This window comes from Semicossyphus pulcher, unplaced genomic scaffold (genome assembly GCF_022749685.1).
Source record: "Semicossyphus pulcher isolate SPU_LCO1_2020_fin unplaced genomic scaffold, fSemPul1.0.p SCAF_17, whole genome shotgun sequence".
Classification (NCBI taxonomy): Eukaryota; Metazoa; Chordata; class Actinopteri; order Labriformes; family Labridae; genus Semicossyphus; species Semicossyphus pulcher.
In genome coordinates, this window is record NW_027211681.1 from 23459524 (window position 1) to 23479183 (window position 19660).

The window sequence follows — 19660 nt, forward strand, 5'->3', positions numbered from 1 at the left end:
TCATTTGTGACTTCAAGTGATCCACGTCTTACAGATCCTTTACAGTCGGGGGCCCTGCTGGAACACATGAACTACAGATGTTCAGTGTTTCAGCACCACAAACAAACTGCAGCATTTCTAGCAGCTTCCATGTACACATGGGAAGGATGCTTCTTGGACAAAGCTGAAGACGTTTTGAGTGTGTGTGAGCAAATAACTGGAACATAAGACTACAGTACAAGTATACAGCAACAAGTCAACTCAATTGTTTTGAATGGATTCATTTCAAAGTAAATATTCTGTAGAGGCTTAGACACTGTGTTCATCTACTCACTGTTTTTTCTATGTCAGTCATTTTCCTGCTGTTGTTGAATGCAAATAGGGCAGGAGCACTTGGACAGTGATAAAAAAAAAATTTGCACAGGAAAAACTTTGTAGCCAATGAGGATGTATTGATAAGCTTTAATGAGGTGATTGGAGGCTCGGGGGCCGACAGGTCAGTGTGATAGCATTTAAAATGCACCAGTGCTGCACCAGGAGGGCAGTCAGGGAGAAAGATGGGTGTCACGACACGTCTTCTGCTTCTGCTGTGGGCCGGTGAGTAGCCAACTGTCTTCTTCACGTCTGCTGCTTCCTTTTACTGTTCTATATGCTTTGAGAAAGTATTTAACTAAAGTAGAGTTTTACACGCTCATTCAGTGCTACAGTCCTCTTACCCTCACACACAACCTCATATTGAAACAGTTTCCCTTTTTTTCTCTGGCAAGACAGGCAAGTGGAACAGTACTGGGCTCTTTCTGGAATGTTAACACAACTCATGTCTCCGTGTATAGTATATGAATAACTCTTAAGAGTGAAGAAGAAGTTGTTTTAACTCAACCAATGTTTTAACTCTTTCTCTTGCAGGTGTCACAGTGAGCACAGCTGTGGATCTGCACAAGAGAATCATGAATGGTGATGATTGTGGTGCTGGAGAGCGTCTGTACCATGTGAAATTTATTAATAGAGAGGGTGTCCTCATCTGTGGTGGCTCTCTGATCAATAAAGAGTGGATTCTGACTGCAGCTCACTGCTGGGAGACGTGAGCAAATTATAATTATTATTAAAGTATTTTTCATTAATAACTGACGCATTAAAATGAGATGTATTTACAGGAATGAAATGGTGTTCCTCTTTCACCTCCACTTATTTTTAGGGGTATGAGAGCAGTTGTAGGTGTGCATCCACCTCAAGGACAAAAACCACCAGTGGAAATCACAACACATGAGATCCACGAGGACGAAGATAAGAGGAAACATGACATCATGCTGCTGAAGCTACCTCAGACTACTGATATTAATCCTGTAGAACTTCCTAACGAAGCGGACTGTAAAAAGCATCCAGATGAGTAAGTTGTGGTCCTTCTCCTTAAATGAGACCAAACGCTTTCATAACAATCCTGGAAAGAAAGGTAATTATTGGTTAAAGTAGTTTGTGTTTCAGAAAATGTTTTAGACTTTTCTTTTAAATAAAAAAATAAACATTTATTGTTTTTGTTGTATTTTAGCGAGGACACTTTTCAGGTTGCTGGTCATGGACCAAAAGATGTGGTTCCTGGGAGTACTGACATAAGAAGTGAGATGACTCTTGTTTATTCTATATTAACAAATATTTATATTGATCACAGTTTGGCTGCATGGCTGAAAGTATTTAGATTAAACACATCTTGTTTTTTTTGTCCTAAAAGTTCTTTGCTCATTAGTTTTAGACATAAGACAAAAATCTGCCAAATGAATTTGATTAATTTAGATTGTATGTGTTTTATATGTACTCATGTTGGGACAGCAGTAGCGGTATACATGTATGCTGATCTCCTGATATGATCTGTCCTGTTGTGAAACAATTAAAAAGAAAGTAATAAAAAAGACAAATTAATTTAAAGATGCTGTTCTAGTCTTTAAAAAATGAAACTCTAGACGTTGAATGCATTTTACAAAATAATTAATAAGTAAAATAAATCTGATTCCAATGAGAATGTACAGACTAGTTCTGTTCATTTTGGGGTGAAATGATTTCCTTTGTACAACTTTAATAGTTAATGGTGACGTTTTGTTTTTGAAGTAAATTCTTTTATTCTTTTTTCATCTAGAAAAAGAAACATCACCGACGCTCCGGTGTGCAAACATCCCGTTTAACGACTGCTTTAACTTAATGGAGTATCTGAAGAACAGCGAGAAAGAGCGCTACGAAAACAAGAAATATCAACGCTTGTTCTGTGGTGAAACAAAAAAACCAAAAGTGGATATATCTGAAGTGAGTTTCTTACCTTATGTGTTGGCTACATTCCATATTCAGTTTTTCAATATATTCTGTAACAAATAATGTTTTTCACAGGGTGACTCTGGTGGTGGAGTGGTGCACGGTGGCAAGATTTATGGGGTCATTTCTTTCATGGGGGATCGTAAAATTGCCTATGCTGCACCAGCTGCATTTATGAACGTCTGTAAATACATGACATGGATCAGAAAGACTGCTGGTATACCTTAAAGAGACAAAGTAAATGTCTTCTTAATGGTAAACACTGAAATGTTTTGTCATTAAAAAGACATTTCACTTGTGAGTTGCTCTTCATTTGCAATTGATAAATGATAAATTGATTTGTTCAAAACAAATAATGTTTTTCAAATGTCAATTTAAAGTTAATGATTAACAGTATGCGCCTGCTTTCACAAAGCTGTGTATGTTGAAATAAAGTAAAGATGACTCACAATCATTATTGTTTTAAATGCTTTCATTGTCAAAGAAAAAACGATACACAAACACGTCTCTGCACAATACAAAGCACCATTATTAGAGATCTTTAAAATTACAATGAGCATTATTTTTGGTAACTACATGTCAGCAAACAAAAGTTGTATCAAGACTGACTTATCGTATCTGTTAGCAAATAGTTGTTTAGTTAAAGTCGAGGTGAAATGAAAAATGTCATTTTAATCCTTTTAGATCACAGCCTGCATCTATTTGACAATATAGGCCAAGAAAATCATTTTCTTCGTATTCTTATATCAAAATCCGATCATTTTTTCTTCCTGTAAAAAAAGAAAATATCCTGTGTGCTTACGTAAGCTAGAACCAACCATCAATCTGCAACATTTAGCCGCAGAGCACCAAGAACGCTCGGTCAGTTAGCTAGCTACTGTGCTGTGGAGAATGTCTTTCTACACCCACTTCTCAACGATCAAATCAAATCCCTCTAATGATATGTCCCGCCTGCACGTCCTGTTTCACTCACTCACGATACAGAAGCTCGATACTCTCGAAATGCCGTTTCAGCTCGACTTTAATGCACTCATCCAGCAGATATGGAGAAGCATTATCATTTGTTTGTTTGTTCCTCACATAAACATAGTGTGACCATGAACACTTTTATCTAAACACACAATGCCATTCTCTGACGCTCATGAATTAGAAATCACTTTGTTGATTTGAACCACTTTGTACGGTCCAGTTCAAAGGTCTGCGGAGGGTGACTATAGAGTTTGTTCTGTGTGAAAGCTAAGTGATGGCATCTCTGTGCAAATGAGGCTAGGAACGAACACTCAGTGAGGATGTGACCGTTTATGTCCCTGCAACATTCAGCGCCGAGTTTGATGTCATCCGTTCACATTCACAGCCCTGTCCCGTTGGTTGAGAGTGTGAATATGAACCATTTATTTTTTACAGTGTGTTAAACGGACTGCCGTCTTTGGAGCGCGTCTGTGTCTGTGACCTCTGAGGGTCACAGGGCGGTGACGCTGCACCTTTTGGAGCAGGAGGAGCGCACGCTGCGGGATTTTCTCCTGGTAAATCTGGCAATTCTAGCAGAGCGCGGGTTCAGCCTCAGAACATGAGACGTTTTCTGTCCGAGGCAAAGACGCAAAACCGAATGACGCCTCTGCAGCCATCTCCCCTGATTACGCACAAGCGAGTGTCTTATTTCGCTGTCACTGCGGAAAAATACATTAATCTGCTCGGTGTCGTGCGCGAATGTGGCTCATAAGTTTTATGTCACACGATTGGTTAGAGCGATCGGGACTTTGAAATGTGATCGGCCGATCACCCATCCCCTAATTAGAGCACATATTGGGCGATTTTGATTGGTGTCCGATCGATCGGTGCATCCCTAACTTATGTTGTTGCTGAGTTGTGGCTTTCTCCCTATGCTAATTTCTTATTGTTTGTTGCTTCAAAAACCATCACCACCTGCTATAAACAGTCCAGACTGCTATACTTCCCTCAAAATACTATTCCCTGACACTGCGCCTGGCATGTGTCTTTTATTTGTTTCATATTTTGTTATAATTGTGTATCACATAGGCTATATTCTCAATTTGATCATAATTATTACAAAGTGCTACTTTTTGTATACTTGTTTCATCTTAATTTTAGCTGTGCTGCAGTTCAGCTTTGTCCAATGTGAAATAATTTGTAACTTACAACGCTTTGCCAAAGTAGCTTTCCAAACTCTGGTTTTGACTCTTAAGTAAGAGTGATGGATGAACAGTTTAGGGAGGGGGGGAGTACAGGAGATGATCACAGGAGCAGAAAGAAGAGGGAGGACATAATGGGGGGAGACAAACCTGAGTTTTGATGTTCTTTGATGAGGGAGGGACTGTAGGTGTGTGTGTGTCCTTATCCTTAGTGTGTGTAGTGAGAGAGAGAGAAAGAGAGAGAGAGAGAGAGGTTTCTCCTCAGTAGTTCCTCCTCTCTGTCTGACACCAGCACTCAGTTTTTTCTCCTCCGCTGAAGTGAAACTCCAGCAGCAGGTAAGAAAAAGCGACCAGACACTCTTTCACGATGTGACAACGACTCTATGAGAATCCGTCTCGCTGCCGACACGACTCTGCATCGTAATCCTCCGGAGCTTTAAAAAACAAAGAAGAAGAAGAAGAAGAAGCCGGCGGCGCGTTTGCGTGCTTGCAGAGACGTGCAGGATTGAAGAAGTTATTCACGAGTTGCCAACTCAGCAGCAGTATTTTTGTGTATTATTTTAAAAAGTTATCCCGTTTACATCATCGTGCACGTGCTCACGCGCCCGGCTCACTGACACGTTTCTTGAAAGTGCACGAGGTTTGTGTGCGCGTGTGTGCGCGTGTGTGTGTGTGTAATGTGTGGTTTATCCGGACTGCAGCTGCATGCCAAACTGATGCTCTGGCGTTGTAGACGTGGCTTCTCAAATGAATTCATTACGACTGTTTTGCACGTGTGTTGTGGTTGGTTTGATATTAGGCAGTGTGTGTTTGCCTAATTAGCAGCGTGTTGTGATCATGAGCATTGTGCAAATTGTGCGCGCACACACACGCACACACACACACGCACACACACGAGGAGGGGTGAGGGTTGATGAGGTAACATGAGGTTATGGTAGGCTGTAATCATTTTGGAAAGAGTTTATCTTCTGTCACACAGAGGTGTTGGGAAATACGAGGTTGCCTGAACGTTGCATAAACACTTTAAATCCGCCTCTTTCAGCATAATATTTATTTTTATTCGTGGCCAAATCTTTTAATTTGTCGTTTCACTGTATTCAAATCACAAGTCAGAAGTTGGGCATTTTCTTCTCATTGACTAACATTAAGGATGTATTTTTCAAGCCTCGACACTGGAGTGTTTTTGTTCATTTTAGATAATAAGATTGTAATTTAACATTTAACAAAGCAGAGAGAAATTACGTAATCATGTGTGCAGGTTCATAATTCTGTCAGCACTATGAGGAAACTCTGGGATGTGCAGTGACAATGAAGCTTACATGGCCACATTCATAGACTGTAAAGATGAAGGTGACGTAGCCATCTGTTGGTTTTTGGACTTCTGTTTAGGAGCTGAGTTTGGCATTTTGGCAGTTGCCATCTTGATTTTTTTGAATACAGACGTGACCATATTTTGACGAGAGAGTGGTTATCCAAGGGGTGAAGTTCGGGTACTCCCTTAGCTAAGGTGACGCCTGGCAGTCAGCTAGCAGCGACCCACACTCAAAGCCACCACACCCTTAATTAAGCATACATTTAAGCCTTGATATGAATTAAACGGTTGAGACGTATGACAATTCTCTTCATTACAATTGGAACAAATGTTAAAGTGATAATCTCGAAGATCTCAGTTTTGTTCTCTTTGGCGGCACCTGTGGCGATAAAGGGTAATTGCGGGAGCACACTTCCCAGATATCCAGACAGTGTTGCACGTGTGACGTCCACGTTTGGCTCCGGTTGTAACTCTACATTTTCCTTGTTGATGGTCGCTTTCCTTTTTTAGACTGTTTGCATTTCTTTATTTGTTTCTATTTTGACACCCATTGTTTCTGCTTTGTCAAGGCACACCAGCTGTCTTAAAACATCTAAAGAAAATGCACGGTCCTATAATTTCTTTCACACTCACCAACATCAGTATTGAAGAATTAAAGCTTCCTGCCATGAAGCTTAATGCTCATAGATGCTGTGGATTTCCCCTGAGGCGCTTACATTTATTCTGCATCGAAGCGATTAAGGCTTTACTGTAAAGATAAACCACCCACTGATGAAACCTGCAGTAACTACAAGTAGCATAAGCTTCCAAAATCCAATTAGTATTTGTATTAGTATACAGTGACTGCACGGTTAATCAGTTGTACTTCTCACACTTGTATTGTTGTTCCTGTGTGAGCGTTTCCCAGCTGCATCAAACATCCATTTCTTGTGCTTTTTCCTTCTTGACACGAATGCTACTGTGTAAATGATTTTTATGAAGTTCGTGACCAAGGAATGAGGTCAATTGTTGTAGCAGGCATGTGGAGCAAGTAATTGGAAAGATTTGGACTGAATCTGAACGAACATAAGTGGCTACAAATGAATCCTCTGACATGTCTGGCTGTGACAGCAAAGCACATTCAGATTATGACTGTTATGATTATATTTTACTATCAATAGTCCGATAATATTTTGTGGCCGTGCTCCAGTTGTTTCATTTTCTCACAGTCATGCTCCATCCATCATCTCAAATCCTGTTACATTCTTTCGTCACTGTAAAGTCCCCCGGGAATCTCTCTGTTATCGCTCTCATCTGTCTCTCCCCTGTTTATGTTTTCCTTTGCTCTCTCCCTCTCATCCGCCTTTTGTTTTTTGTTTTCTCTTCTCAATTTCGACTTTTCGGAGGATTTGTGCTACACATGTGTGGATTTCAGAGGCTAAACGTTAAGATGGGTGGCAAGAAGAACAAGAAAAGTGGAGAAAGTGGAAAACAAGGGTTTGTTTTAGCTCATTGTTTTGGTTGTATGATCCCTGAATTCCACTCTCATCAACTTTCCCACAGAAACCAGCTGCTGTTGTTAGCAAAAAAAAGCTCTGATAAACCCGTTTAACCCCACATCTCCAGCACCAAACAGCAGACAGACTAAGTTAGAGACTCACTGGTGAGCAGAGAGGAGCATGTAGCTTATGAAGACTCAGATATTTTTCTCCAGAGTTGGTGGAGACCAAAACGGAGACAAAAGTAAAGAACAATGGATTTGTCAGGTAACCATAAATTTCATAACAATAATTACTGATTGATGTAAAGCGCAGGAGAACTGATGCGCCACTAAGGCCAGAGATATACTTACTTTAAACTATGCATTCGCGTGCGCATAATGGCTGCCCCACCTTCTCTGCGTCTGTTTGGAGCATCGGCTGTGCACCTCTTTAGAATTTAATGCTACGTGGACACAAGATGCAGTATGGACATGAACAGTAGGGGCAGTGTAGAGGCAGAGGGGACGTGACGGGGTCAGCACAGCAGCAGTTTTGAAGACAAGCTGATAAACCAAGTCTGCAATTATCCACATCTGTACGATGTGTCATTGCCACTGCACAGCGACAAACATGCCCAAACAGATAAGTTCCATTTTAGAAGTCAAAACCTGCAAAACTAAATGGAAACAAGTCCCGGACCGTTACGTCCGTGGACGGAGGAACATGTTGGCGAGACAGGAGTGGGGGCGGTGCCGACGGTCCACCGGTCATCAGTCGCCTGAGCTGGCTACGGCATTTTGTCAGTCACCAAGCCACTGAAAATTCAGAATTAACATAACAGTAACCTCCTTGAGTGTTGCCATGTCATGTTGTTTACATCCCGCACATGTTTGCGAATGCAAGGTTAAAAAGGAAGTGTATCTGCGGCACTTTTTCTAAACTCGTTTGGCAAGGGCAGCAATGTTCAGACTGTATGTGAAAACATTTAATTCTATACAACTAGTACATATAGATTGTCAGAGTGCTTAAGTATACTAAAAGTTATTCAAGACTGGTTTGTTTGCCACATCAGAGTCGTGTGTGAATCAGTGTTTCAGGTTGAGGAGGTTCTGATCCTCAGGGATAATCCTACAAACATATGGACTTAGTTTACCATAAGGCATTATGGGTAACAGTGCCATATGTTTTGTGTTGCATAATGTACCTCACAGAACTAAAGTAAATGTCTTTGCTCCCTTACATTTTCATTCAGCGCAGTCTCATTATTGCTTAATATTACTGAAAACGTTCTTTACACTCAGATGAGGTAATCTAGAGTCTTTAGGAAAGCTTCAATGTTGTTCTTCTAGTTTTAGAAGTTTCAATAATGTGTGTCAGAGAGCTTTGAGAAAGAAATATGGAGTGTGTGTGGATCGAGGTCATTAGAAGAGGTGTGCCAAGGCTAACGGGTTCAGCAGCACAAGTTGTCCTTGGAAATGTGTGTGGAAGCATGTCTTGCTTTCCTGGTGTGCAGAGAATCGAATCACTGCTGATGTTTTCTCGTATAATCGAGTCCAGGTGTGTGCGTGTGTGTGTGTGTACGTATGGTGGGCCATATACGTCCCTCCGTCTTACTTTTCAGATCTATAGCTTCTCTCCTGGGCCTTATACTTCTAAATCCAAGTAATCTGGATTCCATATGCGAACTCCAAAGTCACGTGTCAATCTTTCATCACTGGTTTCGACCTTCATAGGCAGTTTCTCTTTGTCCTTGGAAGTCATATATGTTCATACATCAACTTTCAATTTCCCTGTCATGTATCATTAGTGGTTTGTTATAATCCTTGAAATGCCTTTCAGCAGCTGCTAAAGAGTAGATATGGAGGGCTTATGCATATTAAACATGAACGAATTTGAAAGATAGCTATCCATGACTCGGCTGCATCCTTTATCCCAATCGAAACATCTCTTGGCTTCATTGCATTCTGGTCTTGTTGATTCTTCAAGACTGCCAGCAAAGTCTTGTGATTGATTACTGTGAGTATTTCAACTCTTGACAAACTCGACTCTTTTTTTCATGTAACTATCTAGACATCGGCCAGTTGTCCACAGGAATGTGAAAAGTACACCAACAACTAAAACCCAAAAATGTTGGTTTGGGGTCGATGGTTTTCAGTGTTTGGTTGAACTTGTTTGACTTTTTAGAAGTTCCTCTGGAGCAAGCAGAAGCCTCATTATAAAACTTCTGTATTCTGAAGGGCTTTTAGAGTCACAAGGATGTATCATAAGTCTTCCTTTGCCAAGACTACCTTTGAACAAACATTCAACTCCACTAACAAATTACTTTCCCACTCCTTTCTCTCTGTTTTGTTCCACTCCCAGGTTGTGACAGCCATGTTGGCGGTGTGTTTGCGGCTGCTTCTGCTCCTCCCCCTGGTCAACTGCGTCGCCTCCCCCTCCAGAGCTCCTTCCAGACTCTGCAAGCGGTGCTGCGACCACCATGAGCCACCAGCAGCCACGGGCCAATATCAGATGCCTGAGGTCCGCACTGTCATCAACATGACCATCCTCAAAGGTACCAGAGCCTGGATTAGCTTCTGTTAGCTAGCTGACTATGAGTTGGCTTGCAATTCCTATATTTTTTGCCATTTGGGATGTAACGTGGGACGTCAGCTTCTATTATTTCTTTGTGTGTTTTTAGGGACTTTGCCTTCAGCCAAAAATTGAGTGTTCGCAGTTGCACCATTTAATAAAAAAACACTCTTGAATATTTTGTTGCTATTGCCTGCTTCAAGCTGTATTTCCTTAACTGATCAAAACACAACATGAAGAGTTATAATGTATATAATGGTAATGAGGCAGTGCTGCTCAAGTGTGACCAGCATTGATAGATAGGTTGAATTGAGGCAAAACAATAAACTGAAATATGAAGTTTGACTCTCAACCTGGAACCACTTAAAAAATCAACCCATGTTGAGCATATTATGAAAGAACCAGACTGCCAAGTAATTTAGACGTTAATAGCTTTTGACAGTGTCTGTCTTCGCCAATGCATATCAACAAATACTAGATGCAAGCCATGATTTGAAGAAGTCTTTCCTCTGCATTATAGCTGCACAAAAAGTTATATTCTTACGGTAAAAGTCAACAATGGCGAGGTTGGAACGTTTCCTTTTCCAGAAATCTAAACTATCTACAAACCACGTAAAGACACAACCGCATAATGTGATCTGTAGTTTGTCACTGTCCCAGTTTAGTTACAAATAACATAGATGGACATCATGTATGATTTACTTGACTTGATTCTGGATGTGGTTGCACGGATGGACGTTGGGGTCCTTTCTGTGCATGTGAGGGTTCCATCCGGTGAATCCAGCTTGCTCCCACGGTCCACAAACATGCTCGTTAGGTAATTGGTGACTCTAAAAATGTGAGCCTGAATGGTTGTCTGTCCTGTGATTGGCTGGCGATCAGTCCGGGGTGTACCTCGCCTCTCGCCCAATGACAGCTGGGGAAGGCCCCAGCCCCTCCGCGACCCTGAACAGGATAAGGGGTATGGATAATGGATGGATAGATAAATTCTGGGTGTCATCATGGGTCCCAAATATTGGACTTGATCTAGAACAGACCTGCGGAAAACCTGCACAAACCACCAATCTGAACGTAGACCCGATCTGTCAGCAGTGTGATACACCAGGATTACGACTGGGTTACCAATTGTACCAAACAAGCAGCTGCCCATGGCCCTAATCATTTTGGATGCTTTAAAGGCAATTACTGTATTTTTCTCCAATAACTGTGGGGTATTGTGATTGAAAATCCAATTATATGCAATAGAGGGGATAAAGCTCTTAGCCTAATCTTCAGGGGCTTCTATGGCCGCAAGGGGCCTCAACAGGACCCCCAAAGCTCACTTTTGCAGGACCTCATATTGAGTATGGAGAGAAGAGAGGCAATACATTTAATTTCCTTTTCTGTTCGTGCAAATACTGGACACCTGCTTCAGTAAAATGACCCCTGACAGTTAGACTGAATTCAGGACAAGACTGACTCAAACCCTCAAGTCTAGAAACTTTGTTCCACATTACTGACTCACAATGAATCCCGTCTCAGTCATACTGTGACTACATTGAATGAGATGATAGCGGTGTCTGTGCATTTGTGTGAATGTATTTGTAGGTGCAGGTGTGCATTAAAGCCTGGGGGAAACAGTAAGAGCTATGAGAATGTTTTTGAGAGAGAAGCCATGAAAAATACAAGGATTTCCCACTATCGAGACACCACACGCTCACAGCTGGAGAGGGATTTGTCAGAACATGTGTGTCTAATATCAGAGCCTTAGCAGCCAAGTCAACCAGAGCAGTCCAAACGATGTGTCATCACTCTGCTGTTTTATCTGCTGCTTCTTTGATAACTGGATACGCCAAGTCTTTCTGACCCGCGATCAACCCTCGAACCGATCCAAATGCTGAACCATGAAAAGTCTTTCTTCATCGCTCCTCTCCCTCACACATACACACAATCACAAACATTGGATGGGCCCAGATTTTTATGTCTTGAACACAGTGTGTGTCATAAACCATGAATTCAAAGTAGGAACTTTCCCCAGAGTATAGAAACCTTTGAAAGGAACTCATTAAGTTCCCCTGACACTATTTAACCCCCCAAAACTCTTACTCGGGGGGGTAGTACTCTACCAAAAGCACAGGACTTTTGGCAGTGGGACCGGGCGCTGAACGGTTCTGATTGTCAGGAACTTCCAGCCTTAATTTCAGCTGCCATTTTTAAAATCTGCAGCCACAAACCAGTACGTTTGTACTGAGTACTTATGACAAACTCCAGGACCTATTCTGCATTTATGCTTCGGATGAATCCAGCTGGAATTTGAAATGAAAGTACGCAATGATTAGGCGTTGCTATATTGGAAGTTGTTGTATAGGTCCATGCAAAAATGGAAATGTTGACGTGTATAAACCATCATGTAATATACGTCAGCAGACTAATTTAGCTGATCTTCCCAAGTCTTTATACGACAAAGGAAATGCAGACAATGATGGGCTGAAGGAACCTTTTAATTCCCTAAAAAGTAGTTCCTGGGACTAATAGTTCAGGGTTCTTTGGGTGGAAATGTGACTTTAGAAGCAGTACTTTTAGTTAGGCAAGATTATGACACGATGTAGACATGTCAGTATGCAGCTATAATAATGATTTAAGATAAGAGACGGCGCACGTAAGCTAAAGTTTTGAATAGCAGGAAGCCAGTGAGGGATCATGTTGAGGATCTCTTTGAACTCTTGCCCTCATATTTGCTTGTTTGCGATCCTGGATGAAAAATACAAAGAAACCTTTAGTTTTTAAAAAAAAAATGGATATTACAGATTTATTTTTGAAAGCTCTTGGCTTACCAAGCTGAAGGGTTGTATTTAACGTCTCAAATTGTTGCTTTCCTTTACAAATGAGGCGATGACCCAGAATACAGAGGCACTGGATTCCAGCTGCTCAATGAGGGAGGTCTCATCACGTGCTTTTACCTGGCACTGAACCTGCTTATGTGGCAGAAAAACGCACATACACACACTTTTCTTCTCTGTGTTGCTCTGACAGCTGAAATAAAAACAATAAACCCTGCTTTGATTGTGTGTGCGGTTGGGTGTGCTCCTGCAAAGCTGCAGTGATCGGTTTCAAGCAGCGTGGCCAACAATCAGTAAGTCAGCCAATTCAAACTTCAGAGAGCAGTTTGCCAAATTGCAAAAAGAAACCAGAACTCTCATTCATGGACAAAGATGATTCTGTAAACTTTAAACGACAACATGCATTAATCAGCAGGGACCTCCAGATCTCCTGTTGAATAGATGTTGAGTCTGTCATGTTCTCTTTGGCATTATTCCAAGATATCAGGATTCAGTATGATGCTTGTGTTCTGATATCGTGTCCCTTTTTAGGTCTGGACCTTGCAGCACAGTTGATTCTTCTATTGATGTTTAATAGTCGAACTAAGATAACAGAGTGGTTAAGTCAGTGTTTCCCCACTGGTGGGTCACCAACTTTGGACTGCGTGCCCATTCTGAGTGTGTCGTGAGGTCAAAGTTGTAGAAACTCTTGACTTTAAAATGTACAGATTTTTCAGTTCCAAACCGACTGGTGGACGGAGCTAGAATTATAAGCCTCTGTAGGTCATTAGTATGCTAATAGATGTAATCAAGTGAGGGTCATTTACCTGGCCTGTTGACCTACTATCACTTCAACCAAGTCTAGTTGCCTTTTGGATTAAAGGAGCAGTTCGCCCCTAGAAAAAGCCGCTGTCAGTCAAAGCTGGTGTTCTCTGTAATCGATAGAAGCAATGATATTTGAAATTGGCGCCATAGCTGTGGAGAAAGTTGTACAAACAGCTCGTGGTTTCGGCCATTCTACATTCCTACAACTCCCAGCATGCACTGCGCCCCTCCCTCTGAAAGGAACGGCCCAGCGAGAGACGCTGGAGTGAAATACTACCGTTTTCCAGTCAAGGACATTGATCGCTGCGAAAAACGATGAGAACATACCGGTGGATCGTCTAAAAAATCTTCAGGTCTGCAGTCTACATTTCAAACCTGATGATTTTGAAAACAAGACATGACATCGGAGGCGGGCGCCCTAGATTGAGGAAGTGTAGTTTAGCGAGCTCCCTGGCTCCGCAGGACGCATTTCACATAGTCAGGCGGAGGTTTTCCAGGGCCCATTGGTGAAGCGGATCGCTTCCTCCAAAGGCACAAGCGAAATTGACCGAGAACCTTCACAGACTTTTTTTGCATCACTACAACATGCAACTTCTACAGTTAGCCTATTTGCATGTTGGTCATGTGACCCTCGCCCTAACTGTATTTACTCTGAATGTTTTTCTAAATGTTGCTTTTTATGTCTTATTTCATTCAGGTTTCAGACTCAGTTGAGCTTCTTGTCAGATGTTGACAAACGTCTGTGTTTGACATACAACCAGTCACGCTCACACTCAGACCTATGGCTTATTTTAGAGTCAACAATAAAAAGTATAACATAGAAGAAGAATGAGGAATATAAATAAAAGTTACATAACAATGGCAACATAGAATTGAGGATAGATTATAACCTTTCTCTCTGTTCAAATGTTCTTTGGTGTTCGATGCTGCAACATCTGGTCTGATTTTCACTGTTTACCTGTAGTTTACAGTTTTCACTTAGTCATGTTTATTGTCTTTTCTTTGTTTAAATGATGTAGCGTTGTTTAAATGATGTAGCGCACCCTTTTGTGTGGGATACGTAGAGTAAGGGGAGCAGATGCTCTGTGAGGAAGTGCAGAAAACACCAGCTCAATCAGACACAGATGAAGCAGTTTGTGGAGGAACTGAACTTACAGGAATGTATCACAGATAGATATGTAACACCGTATGTGTATCAAGAGGGGGAGTTTTTATATTTTATTTTAATTTAATCTCGAGAAAGAAAGGTCTGAATATTGGGCACGACGTTGCAGTTTGATCCTCGGATAAAGAGCCAGTCCCATATTTGACCCTCTAGTGTGGAGGGGCTGCCAAGCTGCTGTTTCTGGAAACTTCCGTCGCTCCCCTCGGGGCTCAGTGTGTGTGCACCGCTCACAGCTGGACAGATCATGAACAGACGGAGCATCTGTGCAGAGGATCACTGGTGTTTACCTCAGGTCTCCAGGAAGTGTTGGTCATGTCGAGTGAGGGCAGCGCTGCGGCTTCTTCCTGTGTGGTTTGACCAGCCTGTGTTTAACTCAGGACAATATCAGGAGATGTAGGTAAAAACCTCCTAAAGACGATAAAGTAACATTTCTTTGGAGCATCAGACGCCCAAATATATTCATATTTTTACACATTTGGAAGTGTGTGTTGTATTTTAACATGGTTGTTTGAAAAGCCAACCAGCAGAGGTGCAAATAATCCCTCAGCTGTCACCAACTTTTCCTCCAGCTACTAAAGTCTGTCTCAGTTTATTCACTTGTGTTTGTCACCGAGGGACTGTTTGCTTTGCTCACAGGCCTTCTCTTTTATTATTACAGCTGCTTTGTAGTGATAATGCTATGAAGTCCTATAAGCAGTGACACTTCTTTTCACAGCAAAGAGCTGTTTGTGTACTCCAAACAATACCGACACTCAAATTTTTGCATAAGCAGCGACATTTCAGTCAGGATTGGCGACGAAGGAGGATGTAAAGAAGCTCATTAATCATTTCCAGAGCAGAAACTCGGCTCGCTTGTCGTTGCAGCAAAACAGGAAACAATGAAGAAACAGGATATAAACAACAATGGAGGCACTGAGGACTAACATATCCAACTAATAAAGTAATAAAGTTTAAGGATGATAAATAAGAAGGGGTTTGACTCAGCATTTAAAACTCCTGGCACACAAACAGTTCGCATTTCAGGCAGAACCTCCCTCCACATTTTCCAGAGAACATTTTGTCTCCCAGTCCACAGGAGCTCAAATTTAAGATAAGCAGTGGTTTAACTAAATTGCCTCAGAGTTATTCGTAGGATTCAGAATGTCAGATGCGAAAGCGCTGCTGCACTTTGTGTCTGGATTTGTAATCGTTATGAAAGACAGAAAAAGCTTAGTGGCATTGTGTGCATGTCAAGATGAAAGGTCTGTTTTGCAACAAAGGCTTTAATCAAATCCTGGACCTGATTTCTTTACCCGGTAAGAGCTGCACTTTGGTAAATGGCAAATTCACGTTTATGCTTCAGGAATATTCTTCAGATTCTCAAACTGTTGTCTAGTGCCGCCAATTGTTGAACCAGCCTTTGCTTTCAGGTACAATTGGATTGGAATTGGATACACACCAAGTTTAACAGCACTGGGAGAAGGACATAGATTCTTCACTTAAAGACCAGCTCCAGTCATGTTTTAAGACGTATAAAATGCTCTGCTTGAAAGAACAAATGTTTTTTCTGCAAAATAAGTTTTATTACCTTGTAAAGATCCTCCTAAGGCATCTCCTCCTTCTCTGCATAGTCTCCGCCCACTGTGTACATTTCCAAAACACGTCTGCCGTCGTTTAGTGGTAACTGGAACTTGAATAAAACTTTTTGAATGAGTAGTAGTCACGCTAACGTTAGTGGTCAGTAGTGAGACATTGCGATGACGGTTACAGATGGCTCAAGCAATCGCCAAAGTGGTTGCCATAGGTTACACATAATGATATGCATAGCATCACCCCGTCCATTAACGGGATTGGCTCCTTAGCTTTGTGACGTCTCAAACCTGCCAATCTGAAAACGTGTTGTTCAGCCTGTCCTTGGTACACTGCAGTTTAAAAGCAGACAGGCCCAGCCATGGAGATGACTGCTGATGTCCCTGATATGTCTTGTAGCACATGAAGAACACCACATGGAGATGTTTACAAGGTTAAACACTGGATTTTCACTGGAGGGGGGCTTTAAGTATTAATAGCAATACATTACTGTAAAAATACCTTATTACAAGTAAAAGTTTTTCATTTAAAAAAAATGTATTCTTACACAATATTTAAGTATATGTACCTTAATATTTCAACAACAATGTATTTGACGTACAGGAGTAAAAGTCATTCTGTGTTTCCACTGCTGAAACTCAACAAGGGACGAGGGACTTTAAGGGACCACAGTCTAAACTGAGTCCCAGGGAGAAGGTCCTTTCTCTTGGGGTAGTACTTCCCAAAGATAGAGAATCTTTTAGGTGGGCCTTGCAGCAGTTAACATTTGTGAATGGTGGAATACAGGTGTGGCTTTTTCAAAGACACCAGTGCGTACCTTGTAGTGCCTTGACAAGAAGGTTCTTGGACTAAAAGTCCCAGGTACCTTTGGTGGGACCGTGGCTTCGGTTTTCCTCTGAAAGGTAGCGGAGTCGGATTAGAAAGTGTACTTCAGAACCGTACTTTAGTAAGCGTACTTTTACCAATGAAGTTAAATAGAAAAGCAGTAAGTCCATGTTTTCTGTCTGGGCCACTCACCTGTGTTTCTTCTTGTCCACTCAGGTGATAAAGGAGACAAAGGCGACAAGGGCACACCTGGAAAGCCTGGCCTAGAGGGACCTCCGGGCTTCCGAGGACCCGTGGGCCCTAAAGGCAGCAAAGGCCAGGCCGGCGCTCCTGGAGACGCCTGCAAGATCCCTCACTCCTCTTTCTCAGTGGGACGTCGCAAGTCGCTGCACAGCGTGGACTACTACCAGGCGCTGGTGTTTGACACGGTGTTCGTCAACCTCCACGAGCACTTCAACATGTTCAAGGGCAAGTTCTACTGCTACGTGCCGGGGATCTACTTCTTTAACGTGAACATCCACACCTGGAACTTCAAGGAGACATACCTGCACCTCATGCACAACAACAAGGAGCAGGTTATCCTGTACGCTCAGCCCAGCGAGAGGTCCATCATGCAGAGCCAGAGCGTCATGCTGAATCTTGCTCTAAACGATGAGGTCTGGGTTCGACTCTACAAGAGGGAGAGGGAGAACGCCGTTTACAGCGACGATGTCGATGTTTACATCACCTTCAATGGATACCTGGTGGCCCCCGGGGTCCAGTGAAAATGGAATAAAAGGAATAATGAGGAGTTACAGAATCTCTGGGATTATTTGGATCTTTTGCCATGGATACTGCTTCTGCAAAGAGGAGAGCCAAATAGAGGACGTAGCAAGTTTGGTGCTTATCGAATATTCCTCTCAGCCCGGAGAGGAACAAACTGTGCTTTCTGAAATAAGGACTGCCCAAAAACTTTTAGAAAAAAAGGAACAGTAGAAAAGAGAAAGGTAGCACAGCATGAGTTAGGAAGGAAGGTTGAAATACATAGTAAATAATTCTTTCCTTCTTCTGTCTGTGCTGGTTTTTCTCTTGGATAACTCCTTTCAGGGACTTTGTGTACGAACACAAGTTGCATCACTTGTATCAGGAATCACAAATCTGTGCAATCAGTTTCTATATTTGTGCCATGGTGCTTTAAAAAGGAGAGTTTCTGTCAGATTAAAATGCATTCTGACAACCTGCTGTCATACCTGTAGCAAATGTTTCCACTGTGTCCTTTTAGAAGAACAGAAGGAGTCAGTTCACCGAAATTTCAAGAACCCATTGCCCCACTAACCCTGATTGTTTTATTCTAGTAGTAAACCTTTGAGATATTTGCCTCTGATTGACTTCTTTCATTCTGATACAATACTGCAGTACATTCAGCAACTGCAAGAAAGCGTTCCAGCTAACATGCCCAAACCACACAGCATTGCAGAGGTTCTGAGGAACTGAGATGCAATCTGTTGCAAATAGTGTCCCAATGAAATTAGGAGCTCTTGTTACTCTCAATACGTCTAAAAACCCAGTTGGATTTTCAGAAATCAGGAAATGGATCTGTTACCCAGTTGCCTGCAGGATGTTGGTGGCCCCATGTTGGATCATCTCAGTTGTTTAACTCCTGGCGCAGTTAAGTTGTAAAGCCTCAGTGACTGCCCCAAGGTGCAAATATCTGACCCTTGATCCAAACCAAAATTACAGGTTATAAACCTTTCCATGATTACGGCTCGGACCAAACAGCCAACTTTGGTCACACCGAAAAATGTGGTCTAGGTCAGAATCAAATTGAACCATAGTTTCGTTCATGTCTAGTGTGAAAACATTTTGTTGTTTTATTGTGAAATCAAAACTAACTTTATCAAATGTAAACAATGTGACAAAAAAGAAGGTGTGAAAAGGCCCGAAAATACTTAATTACAGTGATAAATGTCCAACTTTTGTCTGTGGTGCATTTTAAAGAAAGCTGCATCACTGTCAACATTTTCATTATAAATGCTTTCTAATCCAGTAGTAGTCCCAGTGTAACCTGTGCAGAGTGAAACCCATTACAGACCCTTTGTATTAATATAATAAGGGCTCGGGGGGGAGTCATGTTATTTTGGTGAACTGACCCTTTAAACATCCCAGTAAATCCAAATGAAAAGGTGCTTCATTACTAAACGCAGGGATTGTTCGGGGGTTTGATGATGTATTTTTACAGAGACTTCAAACTGCAGAGCAGTTTATGTAAATATCTGTACAATAGCTCTTTTTCTGTGCTTCCACTCACGCTGTTGGAGGCTGGACTGTGTATGTATGAGCCTGTTTTTGTAAACAGTATTTCCAGCTCCACTAACCGTTTCCCTTTTTCTGTATGCCTGAGCAACAAAACACACTTGAATATGAAAAATTAAACATTTTTCAGAATTTCACATGGAATCGTGAGCCTCTTTATATTTCATTAAAATGTTAAACTGTCACTTTGTTTTAAACCACAAACACATCATTATATTGCTGCAGGAAATCTCCTCACACTTCTAAATCTTTACAAGTGACACCAACCAGCTGAGAACTTGGCTCCCAATTAATCCACTCAATCCTATGAGGGAAACGGTATTTGAGGTTTAACCCGTGGAATGGGCCAAGTCTCTGAAACAAACAAACTGGCAAACACAGATCCATCTCAAACTCTCAGAGACAGCGGATGTGTC

At 41.7% G+C, this 19660-nt stretch overlaps 2 protein-coding genes across 2 annotated transcripts; both read left to right on the forward strand.

Moving 5' to 3' along the window:
• Nucleotides 1–536: 536 nt before the first annotated feature.
• On the forward strand, nucleotides 537–2505 carry LOC138595042 (serine protease 1-like). Its single transcript, XM_069666361.1, has 6 exons — nucleotides 537–576; nucleotides 886–1060; nucleotides 1175–1366; nucleotides 1526–1593; nucleotides 2108–2271; nucleotides 2353–2505. The coding sequence occupies exons 1-6, from the start codon at nucleotides 537–539 to the stop codon at nucleotides 2503–2505; spliced, it is 792 nt and encodes a 263-aa protein (XP_069522462.1).
• Nucleotides 2506–4753: 2248 nt separating this feature from the next.
• On the forward strand, nucleotides 4754–19381 carry c1qtnf6b (C1q and TNF related 6b). Its single transcript, XM_069665766.1, has 3 exons — nucleotides 4754–4763; nucleotides 9561–9753; nucleotides 17169–19381. Exons 2-3 carry the CDS (start codon nucleotides 9573–9575, stop codon nucleotides 17714–17716), a joined length of 729 nt encoding a protein of 242 aa, XP_069521867.1. The 5' UTR covers nucleotides 4754–4763; nucleotides 9561–9572; the 3' UTR covers nucleotides 17717–19381.
• The last annotated feature ends 279 nt before the right edge of the window (nucleotides 19382–19660 follow it).